The following is a 19,169-nucleotide window of genomic DNA, read 5'->3' on the forward strand; positions in this document are numbered from 1 at the left end:
GCTTAGCTCAGACCGGGTGCTGCTCGGCCACGCCCCCCCCCCCCGGCCAGAGGCTACTTCCGGGCCGGCTCGCAGGTGGGGCGGGGCTTTTGCAGCGCGTGTAGCGACCCGGGAGATTCCCTCCCTACCGGGCTGGGAGCGGGGGGGGGCGCGTCCCGAGGTGGGCGGGGCCGGCGCGCGCTGCTGGGGTTGCAGGGTTCGCTCTGGGCCCCACGTGGCTGCGCGGGCGGGGGGAGACTGCGGCGGGTGCGCGCGCGGGGCGCTGGGACCGGCCCTTTGTTGCGGGGGCGGGGCCGAGAGATGCCCACGTGGGCCAGTCCCGGCTTCTGCCCAGCGCGTCTGGTGGGTCCCGGGGCGGCGCGCGGAGGGGGGCGGGGGATGCTCACCTGAGAGGCGGTGCCACTGCGGGCTCCTGCCCGGGCACTGCGCATGCGTCTCTCTGCCCGCGCGCTGCGAGTGTCCCGAGGGGGACGCGGCTCCACGTGGACTCAGGTCTGGTTCTAGGGCGAGCGGGGACTCAGGGAGGCTTCAATATGCCCCGCGCCAGCGAGATAGGGCGGCGGCTGGTGGAGGGGGGCAGAGGGTGGTGAGGGGCGGGCATCAGGGAAAAAGAGGGCAAAGGACGCAGGGGCAGTGAGGGAAGGGGGAGGCACCGGGAGGGTGCAGGTGCCAGGGGATTCTGGGGGTGACGCAGAAGGGCAGACACCTGCAGGGGAGGGACCAGCACCAGGAGGAGAGAGGCAGGGCAGGTTTGTGGAGGGAGGTGTTAGCTACCCCCTCCTCATCCCCTCTCCTAACATGATCAGTGTGGGGCTACTGGAGGAGTGGGCATAGGGGGACACACCCCTTTTTTCTGTTTTTTCTCCAAACGGAGTGGGGGGGGGGCAGTGATATTGTGCTGCCCTGGGCCCTGCAAAACTCTCATCCGCTCCTGGTGGTTAAAGCAGTTTCCCCAGTGGCCCTGGCAAGGGACCTTTTTATTTGCTTAAACATTTATTGTAATCCTATATGCAACTCGGAGGGGCTGAGCAGGCTAAGGAGGGCTGCAGAGATCCCCCTGCACTTCGCCCTGCCTACTCTAGCTGTATGTTTGTTCTCTCTGCATTTTAAAGGTGTTTAAAATGTAAAAAGAATGCTATAGACAGGACAGAGTCTCATAACTTTTCTCTTGTCTTATTCCTGGGACTCTCACAATTGCTCTCCCAAAACATTTCTGAATGGTGCACTGAAGTCCATCTACCAGTGGCCTCAAGAGGGCATCTTGTTCCTTTGCAGTTTTGAAACCATCAAGTATAATTTAAACTTAAAAAACAACAAATGGTCTGGTAGCACTTGATAGACAACAAAATATATGGATGGTATCATGAGTTTTTGTGGGCACAGCCCACTACTTCAGGTGACCGGAGTTTTGAGTTTAGGCCGTACAGACGTATTTATTTTGGCTCTGCACAGCCTAAACTCAAAACTCCAGTCATCTGAAGAAGTGGGCTGTGCCCACGAAAGCTCGTGATACCACATATATGTTTTGTTAATCTATAAAGTGCTACCAGACTGTTAGTCTGTACAGGATAAACTGAAAAAAAATTCTCTGCTACCCCCTGAAGCTGGTATAATTTATGCAGCTGCACTCCATTCCATTAGTGTACTTATCTGTGCTTGGATAATATTTAGTGCTTTCACCAATGGGCCCATAACCATGGCATATTCTGCCAATAAAACCAACTCTGCTAGATTCAGCCTTTTGACCAGCCAATACATAATGTTAATAAAAATACAGAATGATCAGCGAGGGAGGGGTAAACAAAAAGAAAAGCATAACACAAAGAACTGCTTCTTGCATACTGAATGTGGAGTCCTGGGAACCCATTTCTCATGGATCTTTCTTGTTCATTCCGTATGCACCGAATTCTCTCCACAGCCATGAACACAGAGTTCCGTCGTTTCTGGCATGGCCGAATGAACTGTGGCTTGCGTTCTGCTTCCACCAGTTTTGCTCCAATTGCTGAGTGTTCAATTTTAATTTATAGTGCTTAGCATCTGGCAAAAGTGGGCCTGGCCATCTTTTTTTAGAGGTCATTTGATTCTTCTTGTACCACATCTATAAATGAAACTAGATTCTGCAAGTGACAGGCTCAATGTTGGTGTTTTAGAACAATTTATTCACGGTTGTTATCGCTATCAGGGACGTCTTCAGTTTTGTGAAATTCAGCTTATCAACATGAAACCCTGTTGTTGAAAACACAGTTGAAAGACACCTCCTCCCCCCCAAAAAAAACCCCCAAGCCACATTAATATGTCCCCCAATTGATATGCCATGCTGGGAACAATACATTGAGGGGATCCTGGGAGAAGCTGTGACTCCACCCCCGAGCCAGACATCCTCTGGTCCATCCCTCTCTCCTGCCCCCTGCACTCCATGCCCCCCATCCAGCCCCCAGCTGCTCTCCACACCTGAGGATTCCCCTGCCCTTGGCACCATGACTGCACCATGCCAAGCAGCAGGGCTGGCAGTGGGGCAGCCATTCCAGCCAGGCACTGGAGGAACTGGGTGCGAGGGGGGGGGGGCAGAAGGGAAGGGGCTTGGATTAAAGTTAGGGAGCCTGGTCAGTGGCCAACCCTGTTCACCGTGCTGCCCAGGAGTGGTTCTTGTTCTGCCCTGGCCCAGCTGATGCCCCCCTCCTCCCAGTTGCTCCAATGCTAAGAGCCGGATATGCCGACTCAGGGACTTCCCCATGGGCTGCACAGGGGCTGGTAGGGAGCTTGTGGAGCCGCAAACTAGGTGTTCGACAGCCTGGGCCAGTGGCTTTGCCTGGCATCTCCAGGAGCCTGTTGGGCCAGGGGCTTTCAGTCCCAAACTGGACACCTGTCTCCCTCAACCCTCCCCCTCTCGCCCTGCCCCCATCCCCTCACAGCTCCCCTCTTCCACTCCTCATAACTTCTGCTCCTCAGCTAGGGAGACCCACTATGCAGGCACAAGTGCTGGGGTCCAGACATCCGATCTGGGTGTAACTCGGCGTGTGCATTGCTGCCATGCGAGTGACTGTTGTGCTTTGCAGTCACAGGCACAGAGCTATTCGAGATGGCACAGCCCCATTAGCTCACAGAATCTATGGCCCTGGGGCCAGGTCAGGGCATCTCTTCCCCATATTTGCAAATTGCCTTCCCTGTGTGGGCTGTTTGGAGACCTGTGTGGAAGGAGCAGAGGAGGGAGGAGCTGGTGTGTCAGTCTGGTTCCTTGTGGGCAGATTCCTGCAGCCCTTCGCCTGGGAACATCCTGTCCCTCAGTGCCTGGAGGCCAAAGAGAGAATTAGCCATTGAGACTCAATTCCACTTTTGTCCCCAGCTGGTCTCTCCGGGCCAGAGGTGAAGAACAGCAGTGGGACCTTTCAGGGGAAGGTTGCATATCCATGGACTGCGTTGCCCGTGCTCTCAGGCTGGGGGAATTCAAAGAATTCTAATTCCAGGCCTGTTAGAGCTGAGACGTCCTAGCCAAATCTTATCATCTGTAAATGAAATAGAATCACATTGAATTATTTCTGTCCAGGTGTGAGACGGGGCAGTTCCAGCTGCCTGAAGAGATTTCCCCTGAACTGGAAGAACAAGTCAATGCTTTCTCCCAGAAATCGATTGTGCTGTCGGAGACTCTGAGGGAATTCAAAGGTACCTAGAAGGGATGGAGTAGGGGAAAGTTGTTTAACTATTAGAAACTATTGAATCTTTCCTCTGAAGCCAACCATCCCCTGCCTAAATTCCCACATGGAGAATGACGGCCCCATCATGCTGCTCTCCTTAGAGGCACTGAGCAAACAGAGTCAACTGCTTGCAAATAGAGCTAGGGGGTTTGCAAACTCTGAGCCTCCCGTTGGTGTCAAGGGATCCAAATAGGTAAAGTTAATGTCATGGCAACGTCTTCCCCCAGCGCAGCTCTAGGTTATGACAAGCGGTGGTAAGTGACTCAGAGAAACCAGGTGGGAGGGGATGAGGAGGGAAAAGTAAATCTCACTTTCAGTTTGTGTCTCCTGGGGCGGGGATGAGGCTGCAGAGATGTTGGCTCCATTGCTGGGAGGTGCCCAAGCAAGAGAGGACACGGAAGGTTTCAGACCTTTTCATAGTAAACATTTGAGTGTGTCTGTTTGGTCTCTGATACAAGTGAAATGCAGAGTTCAGTGTGGGGACATTATTATAAAGAGGAGAGCCTGGAATCTCACCTCTCTTATCCCTTCCCCCACCAGACACTCTGCCCTCTGCACTGGAGAGAGCAAGAGGAAAATCCCTGGGAGCTTTCAGACAAGGTGAGTTTGTTGGTGGAAATTCTTTAAATGATGAGAAAATTCTTGTGAAAACATCTTCATGGGATTGTCATTGAAGTTACCAACCAAACCCAGCGACCACGGTGCACACAGCCCTAAATCACCCAGTGATCAGTGAGGAGCCCCAGGGGCGCTGCATGGGGACCTGCAGACACTTTGAGAAACACTGATCTACACGATGTGATGCTAAAGGGGTGAAGTTAAAGCACACAACGGACGGCACCTTCAGGCTCAGATTTCACTTCTCAGTCAGTTTCAATATGGGGTTGGTTTCAAACAATAAATAGGCTGAGAGCTGATTGGCTTTCACGGTATCAGTTTGTTTATGGCGAGAAACTTCTGGATACGCAAGGGCTCTTCGGTCTAGTGCAGGCCTGGGCAAAATACAGCCTATCTAGCTCGCCAGGCCATCAGATGCAGCCCACTGATGCTTAGCGAGCTATGGGCTAGTTCCATGCATGCCTCTTCCCACCTGCAAGCCACTCAAAGCGAAGGTGAGCCCAGAGGTGAAGAGGGAAGGCTACAGACACTGCTTCCACCCCCAGGACAATCTCATTGGCTGGTTTCTGGCCAGAAAGGAAGCACTGTGCCCCCTCCACTCCGGCTCATAGTTATTCACACACCCACATGGCTCTGTAGCCGGTGTGAGGGTTGAGCAGGCTCCCTGCCTGCCTCAGAGAGGTGCTTGGCTGCTGGTCAGGAGTCACTCAGGTAAGTCTCCTGGCCAAAGCTTGCCTCTGGCACCCCAACCTCTCCCTTCCCCATCTAGTTCTCTGCCCCCCCACTCCTGCCTCCTACTTCACATACCCAAACTCTTTGTTCTTTTCCTGCATCCAAGTAACCCTCATCCCCTTATTTGTCCACTTAGCAGCTTCTCTAAATTAACTTTATTTTAAATATCTCATGAGTAGTTGGCTAATCCAGTGCCCCAGATCACACCTGCCTCCTTCACTCAAACTCCTTCCCGGAACCCTCTTTCACTCCTGCATCCCAACCCCTTACCCAAAGCTCCCTTCTTCTCCCAATGTCCATCCCATACACTGTATTTCCTACTTAATGTCTTGGAAGAGTGCAGCTCTCAACCATTTTCCAAGATCTTGGAGTCTCTCTCCCCATCCCCAAACAAAATGAATTGCCCACCCCCGGTCTAGTGGATACAGTTCAGTGAGAGTCAATAACTGAAAGCTGCAGTCAGAGAATTTCAGGCTAGAGAAGAGGCACAAATATTTGATGGGTAAGAGGATTAGCTGCTGAAACAAATCAGCAAAGAACTGATGGGTTCTCCATCTCTTGATGTCTTCATATCAACACCGGGTGACTTTCTACAAAATATGCTGTGGGGAAACAGAGCTTTGTGCATGGGTAGCTGGGCTAGGTGTAATGGCATGTGCCGCAGAGTAGACAGACTGCATGACTAAGGATATCTTCTGATGCCATTAATCCATGAATTTTAAGGTCTTATCCTGTAAACATTCAGCACACGTGTTTAATAATATGTATATGAATATTCATATTAACTTCACTTCCTCTCTGTTGTGGAGAGAGTTTATAAAGTCTGTGTCAGATGAGAGAACCAAAGTTTGGGGTGCAAATCAATGTAGGAAGATGAAGGATTATAAATACTGCAGCCCAAATTAAATTAAATCTATGTCCATGTCCAGGCAGATGAATATGTGGCTTGTTTAGCAGAAACACTGGGTGCTGAGAACCGAATCCCATTGTTGCAGGCAAAGTAATGTAACTCAAGCCAGGTATTGTGAGAAATGAATACGGCTTTCGGATCTAACTTATGTGTGGTGTTTATGGAATATCTAGACTCAGCGTAGAGTCCAGCATGTTTTCCACCAGGGACAGAGTCTGGGCAGAATTGGGTGTGTAAAGGAATAAAACCCTTTTTGAAATGTCTTCAATTCTCCTTCTCCCCCTGACAGGCTGCAGAACACCCATATCTGACTCCAGCTCAGTCCCTGGCCTGCAGAGCCAGGGACAGGAAATGGCCGTGGTGGAGCCAGTGAGCTTCGAGGAGGTGGCTGTGTATTTCTCTGAGGAGGAATGGGCTCTGCTGGACACGGGCCAGAGAGCCCTCTACAGGGATGTGATGCAGGAGAATTACGAGGCTGTGAGCTGGCTGGGTGAGGATTCCTGTCCACTTGTGTAACAAAAGCTAGGTGGGCTCTGGAGCAACGCGGTTGGGTTTGGTTCAGGGTCCTTTATTGCCCAAACCCCCAATATCTGCAGTATCTGCCCCAGTAATTCTGGCTCCTGCGTGAGAGGTGACTCAGTGACATAATAGTGGTGCTGCTCTTCCCACAGCCAAGGTCTCATTGTGGTTCCCACCATCTTGCCCATGTTGTGCCTTGGCCGGAGGTGTTAGTGGAAGGCCCCAGGCAGGTACCAGAGTTGTGGGGCTGGGTGTAGCTGCTCTTAGCGTCTGCAGGGTCCCCTTGTGCTATTGTGCTGAGCCCCTGGAAGGAAGGTGCCAACTCAGAGTCCTTCCCTTCCTCTGGTAGATTCTGTGTAAGCCAGAGGGGCACCAAATGGCAGGCTCGACTGGCCGCAAGAGGAGGGCTGCTGCTGCTGGCAGAGTAGAACCAAGGCTGCAGAAGGGGAGCTGAGCTGCAGGAGCATCTACGAGTGGCAGAGAAGCAGCCCAGCCTGTCTCTACCTTGGCTTGCCACAGGAACAGGCCGGCACTGTCCTGGCTGTCTGCAGGACTGACCGCTGTTGTGGGCAGCTGACAGGGCCCACCGTGGCACAGTCAGTCAGGATCAGGAGTGTGGACCATAGGCAGGGCTTGAAGTGGCCAGCCAAGGATTCATTTTCCTGATCAGACAATTCCCCTGCCTCCTTCTGGCTCAGGTAGAGCATCTGAGCCCAAGAGCAGGGCAATTCCATCCCCCAGCCAAGAGCTTTGTGGGCAGAGCCCTTAGGGCTCTAGAGCTCTGCTGGATCCTTTCCTTCCTAGCCCTAGAGACCTGACATGTGGCAGCTCAAATATGAGTCCTGGCTAGGGGCGTCTGTCAGTCCTGAAAGTCCTAGAGCTCTCTCCTTATGAGCAGTGTGTTCCTGTCCTGCCCCAGTATGGAACAGGTCCTAAAGGAGATTGAGTTGTATCCTGTAAGAGTGCAGCAGATCGCTCAGTTCCCCATGGGAGTCAGCTGGTAGTTGTACAACATGGTAGTTGTACAGGGGGAGTATGGAATTAGTGTATCCTGGGATCTTGTACCAGCCAGAGACCAGTCTCTGGAAGGTGGGGAAGGAGCCTGTCTGGGTAGGAGACTCAGATCCTGGCTTTGGAAGCAAGAATGGCACAGACCTTAATGAACAAGATCAGCACTTGGTTAATTGCTCCCTGAATAGGATTTCCTATTTCCAAAGCTCATGTGCTCTCCTGGGTGGAGCAATGGGAAGAGCTGCAGATCCCGGATCTCCAAGGCTGTGAGGAAGGGGAGATCATCAGTGACACCCACACAGGTGAGAAATCAGCTAAACTGACTCAAACCAATGTCTCTGTTCTCATAGCAGATGTTGGATGTGTGTTTTCATCAAGTCTGACTGGCCCTTCAGCCTGTCTTCAACTCCAGTCTGAGAGTGCTGGGTGGGGAAAGAGTTATGGGGGTGCAGGGTGAACTCAGCTCATGATTATCGTATCTTTCCAGCCATTCTTTGGGTTTGTCCTGCATTTTCTATTCACCTTTCAGAATTTTTATTTCAGCTCAGCACAGGGAATGACTCCAGTGTGATTTCTCTCTCTATCCCAGCAGGTGAGGGGATGCTGAATGAGAACAGTGAGAGGAGTCTTCAGGAGGAAGGACGTGAGCGAATGGCTCCATGTGGTGTGTTAGTGGAAAGATGTGAAGGGCATGTTTCTCAGAGTCCTGAGCAAGGAGAGACTCATGAGAGTCAGTGTAGTCTACAAAGGCAGCAGGGAAACCCTCCAAAAGCAGGACAGGATAAATCCAGTCAGAGGAGCAGAAGGTTGAAAACAAAGAAAGAAACTGTTCAAAAGAAAATCCCCCATCAACATTCACCTTGTGCTTGCAGTGACTGTGTAACTCCTATTAAAAATGAAAGAGCCCAAACAGGAGAGAAACCCTTCAGCTGCTCTGACTGTGGGAAAAGATTCAATGACAGGTCACAGCTTGTTATCCATAGGAGAGTTCACACGGGAGAGAAACCCTTCAGCTGCTCTGACTGTGGGAAAAGCTTCAGTCAGAGGTCACACCTTGTTAGGCATAGGAGAGCCCACACTGGAGAGAAGCCCTTCAGCTGCTCTGACTGTGGGAAAAGATTAAATGACCGGTTACAGCTTGTTATCCATAGGAGAGTTCACACGGGAGAGAAACCCTTCAGCTGCTCTGACTGTGCGAAAAGCTTCAGTCAGAGGTCACACCTTGTTATCCATAGGAGAGCCCACACAGGAGAGAAACCCTTCAGCTGCTCTGACTGTGGGAAAAGCTTCAGTCGGAGGTCACATCTTGTTACCCATAGGAGAGCCCACACAGGGGAGAAACCCTTCAGCTGCTCTGACTGTGGGAAAAGTTTCAGTCAGAGGTCACAGCTTGCTATCCATAGGAGAACCCATACAGGAGAGAAACCCTTCAGCTGCTCTGACTGTGGGAAAAGTTTCAGTCAGAGGTCACACCTTGTTATCCATAGGAGAGCCCACACAGGGGAGAAACCTTTCAGCTGCTCTGACTGTGGGAAAAGCTTCAGTCGGAGGTCATGCCTTGTTATCCATAGGAGAGTTCACACGGGAGAGAAACCCTTCAGCTGCTCTGACTGTGGGAAAAGATTCAATGACCGGTCACAGCTTGTTATCCATAGGAGAGTTCACACGGGAGAGAAACCCTTCACCTGCTCTGACTGTGGGAAAAGCTTCAGTCGGAGGTCACACCTTGTTGTCCATAGGAGAGCCCACACAGGAGAGAAACCCTTCACCTGCTCTGACTGTGGGAAAAGCTTCTGTCAGAGGTCACACCTTGTTATCCATAGGAGAGTTCACACGGGAGAGAAACCCTTCAGCTGCTCTGACTGTGGGAAAAGCTTCAGTCACGGGTCATACCTTGTTAGACATAGGAGAGTCCACACAGAAGAGAAACCCTTCAGCTGCTCTGATTGTGGGAAAAGCTTCTCTGACCGGTCATATCTTATTAGCCATAGGAGAGCCCACACAGGAGAGAAGCCCTTCAACTGCTCTGATTGTGGGAAAACTTTCAGTCAGAGGTCACACCTTGTTATCCATAAGAGAGCCCACACAGGGGAGAAACCTTTCAGCTGTTCTGACTGTGGGAAAAGCTTCAGTCGGAGGTCACACCTTGTTATCCATAGGAGAGCCCACACAGGGGAGAAACCTTTCAGCTGCTCTGACTGTGGGAAAAGCTTCAGTCAGAGGTCATGCCTTGTTATCCATAGGAGAGTTCACACGGGAGAGAAACCCTTCAGTTGCTCTGACTGTGGGAAAAGATTCAGTGACCGGTCACAGCTTGTTATCCATAGGAGAGTTCACACAGGAGAAAAACCCTTCAGCTGCTCTGACTGCGGGAAAAACTTCAGTCGGAGGTCACACCTTGTTATCCATAGGAGTGTTCACACGTGAGAGAAACCCTTCAGCTGCTCTGATAGTGGGAAAAGCTTCCGTCAGACCTGAACCCTTGTAAGACATAGGAAAACCCATACGGAAGAAGTTATTCACCTGCTTTCACTGTAGGAAATGTTTCAGTCAGTGGTCACACTTTGTTATCCATGAGAACTTTCACAGGAGAGAAATCCTTTAACTGCTTTGACTTTGGGATATGCTATAGCGAGAGTTCAAGGCTTTTTGCATATAGTTGATCCCACACAGGTGAGAAACCCTATAGTGGGGGTGAGCAAAATTTTCTGTTAGCAGAATCCAGCCTTCCTAAGACTTTGATCCTGTCCACAAGGCAATGCGAGGCCCCACATCAAAATGAGCATGTGCTGAGGGTGAAGGAGCTTAGCCCCATCCCCTCTTCGTGCTTTGTAACCACTAGAGAGGAGGCAGTGCTAGGCTGACTCTTTGCCACGCAACCTGAGCCCGGCACTAGAGGCACTGCTGCCACTGCACTGCTGGCCTCCAGGACCACATGGCCATGTCAGGGGTGCCTCTGGGGCTGTTCCTGAGCTGCATGGCTGCAGTAGCAACACCTCCAGCCCTGGACAGAATGGGTGCAGTAGTGGTCCCTCTGGTTTCTGGGGCTGGTCCTATTCTGTGTGGCTGCTGCTGCAGCAGTGGAGCCTCCCTCTGGGGTGACCAAGACAGTGTGACTGGAGATGTTGCTGCAAGGGGGCCCAAAGCCAGGTAATATTTGCTGTCCTTCCCAGACACTCCCTCCCAATCACCTCAATTCCCTTTCCCCCAGCAGCCAGCACCCCCAGATTGTAGTGACACCCTCCTTTTTTCTTGCACCCTCTCTCCTGGCCACACATTGCATCTTCCCCCTGGCCAGGCACCTGCCTGGTTCTGCATCCCAGATCCTTTCTTGAGGCCCCATCACGTTATTGGATTTTAAGGTGAGCATACAGATTCCTGCTGTGATCACGGGGAACTGTTTGCCCCAAATTTGGTACAAAGTGGGCCGTGTGAGGTGTCAAACAAAAGCTGATATTGTGCTGATTCTGTGTATGGTATTTGTGTATTTGTTTGGAGTTCGTATGGGGAGTTCTGACTATGGGCTCTGCTGATGCTGTGTATGTACTGCCTGTCATGAGGACGGAATGTCCTATGAGTGACTATGCTAGTCAGTATATCTCCAAGGACAATAGTTCTCAAGGTGGCCAATACACACCTGAAGAATGCGTGTGGAAAGCTGCAAAGCAGCCAGAGCACAATGGCTGCTGGCATATGAAACAGGTCACTTGACCATGTAACTAGCTCTAGCTTGGGAGGCACCAGAAATGAATATCAAATGCCATGAGGGGGGCTCCATCTTGTCTTCAGTCTTGCTACTTATCCCAGATGCAGCCTTGCTAAGGACAGAGACATGGGAAGAATTGCTGACCCATCCTGACATACGATGTACCCCAAAGACTTATGCTAGTAGTTTGTAACATCTCCACTAAGATACTGCATCAAGAATTTGCTGATTGATGTATATAATGTATTCTCCTTAACAGCCTTATTCTCAACCTTTTCTGTCTTTTATTAATAATCATTTAGATTCTAAAGGATTGGTCGACTGTGATCTGGTGGGTATGATCTAAAGTATAAATTGACGAGGAATTTATGGCTGGTTCTTTGGAACCGGATGCGTCTGTTCTGGGTTGGAGAGATTGGGCTGTATAACCCCTCACTTGTGTGTAAGCCCAGGGCTGATTGTGGCATAGAAAGAGCTGGGGTATCTGAGGGATTTTGCTCATGAGGCTTCCTGCAGGCTGGATTGGCAGCTGAAGTGCTCAGTGTGACTGGTTTGTGGCCTATTTTGGAAAGGTCTCCAGTCAAGGGCTATCAGCAGTCCTGGTTTTGAGCAATTTGCCTTGAGTGGATTCTCTCGGCAGTGTTCAGGCCCGGCCCGGCCAATCACAGCCCTGCCCTCTCCAAACCTGTAGATTACTGTTGCTAATGGAAACGCACTGTTAATTACATAATTAGTCAAGCCATTTTGCTAGGGATGCATCTGGGCAGTTGCATTTGAATTATTAAAGAGATTAAACCTTTCAACTTTCTCATGTTAGTTGATCAAAATTTATTTTAAATTAAGTAAAATATTTATGTCCAATACATACTGTGGAGGTAGGCCTCACTAGCCTGGCCAAAGACTGAACTGTACGCAGTGTATCCTGCATCAGAAGTGAGCTTCCTAAGCAAGTTGAGCAAGAAACCACAATGCTGTTAAACAAACAAACAAAAAAATTGCACTGCTTGCTGTTTATCGGGTCAAGCAGATGTTACCATCTAAGAGTAAAGTGCCTTCCTTCCTCTTTTCTCTGTAAATTTCCACTGTGACTTTGTAAGAAGGTATAAATATCTCAGACGTTTGAGTGTGAGGAGAGGCTTGTATTGGTAAGGGGTAACTCCCTTCCCTCTGCAACATCACCACCCCCAGCTGGGTTATTAAAATGATTTTGTCTTACTTGAACCCTAAACCTAGTGTGTGTTTATTTCACGACAATTCTGGTGCCGTGACTCAGATCCACACATCCTGCTTTTCGCTCTGGAAAAACCATGGGCCACTCCCTACCTAACTCCAGGCACCACAAGCAAGGTGAGGAGCCTTTTAAATCCCTACTTTGAGAATCAGTAGAGGGCTTCCAGTTGGCTTCAGGTGCTTGGTGGAATTGCTGGATCCGAACCTTTAAACTCAGGTCAGTTCAAAACCAGTGTGCCTGCTTAAAAAAAAACACCACAGTTCTGTCAGGAGTTTGGAAATAAGAACATTCTGGAGGGAGAGTCTGGTATATAAGTCCGATTGTTAAATCATGCGTTTGTTGAGTGTGTGAATGTATGTGACTGAATGCATGATTCCTGAGAAATGAGCATTGAGTCTTGTCACCTCCCTAGGATAGACTCCTGGGGCATCCGTCAGCCACCCTGGCTGCCTGCTGCAAAGGAGCAACCAGCTCTAGCAGTTAAAGTCTCAGATGGTATGAGGTCTCAGTGGTGACTAACCCCATTTACCCCTCCCTGTGTCTAGCTACATCCTGTTACTGGGGGGTCAGGATCACCTCGGAGACAGAAATCGCAGGATGATGCCTGGACAGTGCAGACTTCCCCACTAGTGTACCTATGTTTCCCTGTGTAGATGAGGGAATAGGTACTGGACAGTCAAAGGAGATTCCCATTCCCCCGACTCCAGCATACTATATGTATGTGCATTGCTCTCCTAAAACTTGCAAGTTTCTGGATCAGTGGGATGTGTACACATAAAATGATTCATCTAGACAGTTTCTGGTGAAAGGTACTTTTAACATAGGTAAAATAGTGCACTTGAAGGGTGCCTTGGAATCCAGAGGATCTAAGATACCCCAGGTTCAATGGGATGCCTTTTTCAATTGGTATGAGGTGGTGTCTAAAAGGAAAACTGAATTTCAAATTAGGAGTCTAAAAGACTTGCAAAAAACCAAAAAACAAAAATAAAAAAAAATCTTAAATTACATTTAAAACAAATCAAGAAAAATGGGCTGTTCCTTGAAATCCGATCTGCAGTGGTATAAGAAAACGTCCAAGTGCTTAAATAAATCCCGGGTAAGGAGTCTAAAGGACTCCCCCAAAAAATTAAAAAGTCAATTGAAATCTTTTAAAACAATCAAATTTAAGCATTTGGCTACAGACACTTTGTTAAATCTACTAAAAAATAGAGATAAGAAATTCTATTAACACTTAACTGGTTAACTGCATAACAGAATGGAATGTATACATTGTAAATGTATTGTAAAAGCTGCACCCTTAAAGGTTAAATTTGCTCTGTAAGAAAACAAATCATACACTTTTGGCTTGCTTTCAGATCCAAGGTTGTATGAATAACAAACTGCCTGTTTAGTTCAGAAGAATGTGGGGCCCGCTGTCCCCCATAAGTAAGCTTGTAACATTGCATATGATTCTTTTCCAGAAAAAAAAAATTTGATTGCTGGAATAGTAACTAGCAAACGCCTTGTTTTAAAAAAGTTTCTAGCAGTAAATTCTCTCATCACAATAATTTGAAGCTTCACATGTTAAGAACCCTAATCAGCAGTACAAGAGGGAAACTAAAACATGCCACCTTTAACTTAATAATTGAACAATAAAGTAATCCACTCAAACCCTCTAAAACTGGTGTGCAAAACAGAAGCATACCATTGAGTATCAGCAGGCTAATCAAAATTAGCAAAGACCTCTGTAAAGTATTCTAAAATATAATGTGCCACCCTCGTGGGGGTACAAATATTTTCTTTGTCTTTCAAAACGTCAAAAAGCACTGGTACCAGGTTAAAAAAAAAAAGCAACAACCATGGTTCTCTGTCATGACAATGTTTTTGTGGTGGTTTGTGTTTTAATATGTTTTGCAAATGTGCACAGAATATTGTTTTTAAATAAAAAATATTTTAAGTAAAGCAAAAGTGTAACTTTAAACAAAACAAAATTAATAATTGGGCCCAATCAAAATTTAGTAAAAAATAATACTGTAAAAATTGTTTAAGCTAAAAGAATGTTAACAATGTCTCCACTGCTCTTAGAAGTGTTTTTCTTCCACTATTTGATCTGAGGAAGTGGGTCTGTCCCACGAAAGCTCATCATCTAATAAACCATCTTGTTAGTCTTTAAAGTGCTACATTGTCCTGCATTTTGCTTCCACTGCTCTTGCTACTCTTACGGAGCTGAAGGAAAAAAGCAAAATTTGCACTGTGAAAAGGAGGCTTGAAAGTGGGGTAGCAATCCCCTTCCACTGGGTTTGCTTTGCTTAAATTGCCATACTAAAGAAATATTTAGATTTTGCAACTTGCACACTAATTATAAAAGTGGTTTAGCCAGAGATGACAAAGAATCTGTAAGTAACACAACACGGGCAAGTGAGAAACTAGTAACCCCACCATTGCAATAATGGCCACTTTCCTGATATTCGTTGGTGCCGGACACCTTAAAAGGCCTCAAAAAAGTCATTAGATTAAATGATCTTTTGCTCGCCTTTCCTAACCTTAAAGCTTGTAGATAAGATTCCCTTGTTCTCTTGACTGCACTAACTTGCACTTATATTTTAGTTAAAGGACTGTCTGCCAATATGTATACTTACTCCCGATATGCCTTTGGCATTGTCCATAATTGTAGACAGTTGTGAAAGCAATGTGGCTTCCTTACCTTTGCTGGTTTCCCCATTTACAATAGCTGTTATGTAAATGTACTTTGTGTTTTCCTTTACCCTCCTCCTTGTCTATTGTCAAGTACACTTGGCCCCTTCTGATGAAGTTACCTATAAAAATGCCTTTGCTGATCAATCATCAAAGAATGCGTCCCTTTCTGGCCCTCAAGCTCCTAAACATGTTCTTGTCTGCCCTTCTGTAGCCCAGCCTGTGTAGGCGTCCCTCACAGAACTGACTGGGCTACAAGGTAAGGCATCTGAGACTGAAAAAGCAGACTGGCTGTGGCGGGGCTTCTTGTTGCACCCCGACTCGCTCCGGCCGCCTGGTTGTGTCTCAAGCGGTCCTGCTCTACCTTGCTCGTGTGCCCCACTCGGTGGCCCACATGAGCAAAGGGAGGATGACTGCAGCAGTGAAACAGGATTGGTTCGCCCCGCATTTTCCTGCTGTGGCGGCACAGTACTGCAGTACTTGCTCTATCTGTTTAGCTCATAACATTGGACAAAGGCTAAAAACTCAAATTGCAACACCCCCCCGCCCCCCCCCCCCACTGTGGGGGACCCTTTGTGAATTTACAAATGCCTAAATCTTGTGGATATAAGTACATTCTTGTAATCATTAATATGTTTTCGGGATGGGTAGAATCTTATCCTTATAAACATGCTGATGCTACTATGGTTGCCAAGAAACTCCTCAGAGAATTAATCCCTCGGTTCGGAGTGTCTCTTTCTTTAGACAGTAACTGGGGAACTCATTTCACAGGACAAATAGTTCAAAAGGTATGTGCTGCTCTAGGAATCCAACAGCACTGACACTGTGCGTAACATCCACAGTCCAGTGGAGCGGTAGAAAGAAAAAACTCTGCCCTAAAGACCAAATTAGCTAAAATCTGTGAGGACTCTGACCGTAATTGGCCAGATGCATTACCTTTGGCCTTAACGTATATTGGGGTATAGGGAATAGTAAACATGGGTTATCTCCCCACAAAATTTTAACCGGTAGACCTATGAGATTATTACACACCCTGCCTAGAGCACCGCATCAATTTGATCTACATATAATATGTTATGTTAAATTACTGTAAAGCCTTAATGAAATGTGTAGGGTCTATTCACACTCAGGCCAAGGAAGCCCTTCTTGAACCTGCATCGGAGCCATGTCATCCTTTAGAGCCTGAAGACTGGGTCTACATCAAGGCACACCAACGGAAAAATGCCCTCCAACCTCATTGGAAAGGGTCTTACCAAGTCCAACTCACACTGCTGTAAAATGTGAAGGACTCCAGAGCTGGTTACACGCATCGCACTGCAAAAAGGAACCTCCCCCAGCTGATCTACATCCGTTCTCAGCTACTGCACCTCCAATTGCAGCACAATCAGTTACACATTCTACAGAAACAGAGTCTCCACGATATAACTTAAGATCACGAAGGAAAGAGGATTTTATAATCCCCACGACTGAATTGTTTGGTACAAGATTTGTCGTTTTCATGATTTTGGGAGTTATAGGAGTTTGTTATTGGATATGTATATATACGTATATATATACTCCATGCGTAGGGCCAGGTAGGGAGGCAGAGTTTCAGAGTCTCAATGTGGGGATGAGACGATGGTGTAGGGAAGAGGGGTTTGGATTTACTAGGAACTGGGGACACTTTTGGGAGAGGAGGAGCCTATACAGGAAGGATGGGCTCCACCTAAACCAGGGTGGAACCAGACTTCTGGCACTAAACATTAAAAAGGCCGTAGAGCAGTTTTTAAAGAAAGAAATGAGGGAAAGCCGATTGGTGCGGAGATGCACATAAATTGGATGGAGACTTCTCTTAGAGGAGAATCCATTGATAGAGATTCTCTAAGCTGTAGTCAGAAAGAGAGGAGGGGAGAGGACAAACCATGGGCCAGAGTAGACAAGCAACTGCATATAAAGGAATCCAATGCATCAGGGAAGGGCAGACAAATAAGTAGTGGCAAATTTTTAAAGTGCTTCTACACAAATGCTCAGTCTCCATGCTCTAAAGGATGACATGGCTGAGAGAGAGGGGAGGGAAGGAGGTGGCCAGAGCCTCCCCCCAGCAGGCTGGGTCTGTGTGAGCAGTGGTGAGGGGGCCTGGACCTGCTTTCCTGCCCCCTTCTCACACTGGTCTCAGAGCGTCAGCAGCCGCCCGCTATCTGGTGGGTGGGGCCTTCGCTCAGCGTTTGGCAGCAAGAGGGCTCTGCATCCATACGTAGGCCTGGCCTGCCCCCCTCTTGCCCTGCCTCGGTTGCTCTGTGGCTTCTGAGCCTTCCCTTGGAGCTGTCAGCACCAGCCCCCCCGTGCTCAAGGTGCCCAGAGGAGGAAAGGGGATCTGGGCTCCAGTCTGAGGCTCTTCCTGCCTCCTGCTTTCCCCTGGTTCCTGCCTGGCCCTGGGCCTCTTTCCTGCCAGCCCCACGGGGGCCAGGGGAAAAGCAGGGGGGTGGGTACAAGGGCCACATTTGTGGGCATCTGGTGGCACCAAAAGAAACGCTCCCTGTCGGCCTGGCTGGAACATGGCGCCACATGAGCAATTTGTTGGCACCAACGTGCTCCCCTGGCCAGTCTGAGCGGGGAGCCAGGGACGGTCCCTGCAAACCTGGGGCCATTGGCCAAGGCTGCTGCTCTTGTGTCTGTGCTGGGACCCCCTGGGCCTCAGGAGCGCTAGAGATGTGGGGCAGCTCTGTCCTCCCAGCCTGGGGCTGCCTATCTGGGCAACGCCCTCACACATGCTGGCCCCTCCCCTCCTGGGACAGGGCTCCTGCTGTTCCTTGGCTACTCAGCCTGGGAGTTGGGCTTATCCCAAGCACAGGCCAAGCAGCAGGAGCTTAGCTGGGCATTAAGGGAAGCTGCAATAAGAGTGTAGCTGCCTGGCTTTGAACCAGAGGCCTTCTGCATATTAACTAAACACGATAACCACTACCCCACAGAAACATGCTTAAACCACTTTTTTTCTGTACATAAACTTGGACAATAATTCTGTTACTAATTCTTTGGCCAAGGCCTGGGGGCAGAGGCAGAGCAAGAGCAAGGAACAAGACACCCCCCCCACACACACACGATACTTCGCTAGACCTTTGCTCCCAACACAGGGTGGGGGGGGGAGGCTGTGCGCCTGGAGGGGGGTGACCCACATCATATCCCCAGCATTTCTGCCCTTAATAGATGGACCTTTGGGGGCAGGCCCAGACGCTCCATCCTCTCACTCAACTCCTGTCACACACTGAAGCAGGGCAGCCCCAGGGGGTAGGGCTGAGCCATGGGGTGCTGGGCAAGGGGCAGAGGCTGCAGGAGCTGAGAGTTTGCCTGAGAGCTCAGGGACCCATAATGAGGCACCATGTCCCTTATCTCTCTTGGAAGGCACAGAAAGGGATTGACTGTGGATGGGGAAAGTGGCTCAGGGGTTGTGCAGCTTGTTGCCCTGGTGAGGGGTGTGGCCAAAACACAGGCCTCGCTGTGAGCAGGATTTGAACCTGCGCAGGGAAACCCTATTGGATTTCTAGTCCAACGCCTTAACCACTCGGCCATCACAGCCACAAGTGCAGTAGTGCCCTGGGGCCATGGAAACTGGTAAATAAGCCCAGTGCCCAGGCCTGACTTCACCTGCCTCTCAGAATTGACACAGCAAACCTGGCTCCCCGAGCACAAGGGGGCTATTTTTACAGCACGTCTGGGCCCTGGGTGTTTCTCTGCCTCCTGCTTTCCCCTGGATCTAGCCTGGCTCTGGGTGTCTTTCCTGTCAACCCCACGGGGGCCAGGGGAAAAGCAGGGGGGGCGGGTGCAACGGCCACATTCATGGGCATCAGGTGGCACCACAAGAAACGCTCCCTGTCGGCCTGGCTGGAACATGGCGCCACTTGAGCATGTTGTTAGCACCAACGTGCCCCCCTGGCCAGTCTGAGCAGGGAGCCAGGGACGGTCCCTGCAAACCTGGGGCCATTGGCCAAGGCTGCTGCTCTTGTGTCTGTGCTGGGACCCCCTGGGCCTCAGGAGCGCTAGAGATGTGGGGCAGCTCTGTCCTCCCAGCCTGGGGCTGCCTGTCTGGGCGACGCCCTCACA

General features: G+C 49.4%; 1 protein-coding gene and 1 non-coding gene across 2 annotated transcripts; one reads left to right on the forward strand and one right to left on the reverse strand.

Moving 5' to 3' along the window:
• The first annotated feature begins 8,126 nt into the window (after positions 1–8,126).
• On the forward strand, positions 8,127–14,371 carry LOC142821612 (uncharacterized). The gene has a single exon (XM_075913134.1). It carries the CDS (start codon positions 8,134–8,136, stop codon positions 9,907–9,909), a length of 1,776 nt encoding a protein of 591 aa, XP_075769249.1. The 5' UTR covers positions 8,127–8,133; the 3' UTR covers positions 9,910–14,371.
• Positions 14,372–18,562: 4,191 nt separating this feature from the next.
• On the reverse strand, positions 18,563–18,644 carry TRNAS-AGA (transfer RNA serine (anticodon AGA)). The gene has a single exon. It is a non-coding gene; the product is annotated as a tRNA-Ser (tRNA).
• Positions 18,645–19,169: the final 525 nt, after the last annotated feature.

The sequence above is a fragment of the Pelodiscus sinensis genome, chromosome 31 (genome assembly GCF_049634645.1).
Source record: "Pelodiscus sinensis isolate JC-2024 chromosome 31, ASM4963464v1, whole genome shotgun sequence".
NCBI classification, from domain to species: Eukaryota; Metazoa; Chordata; order Testudines; family Trionychidae; genus Pelodiscus; species Pelodiscus sinensis.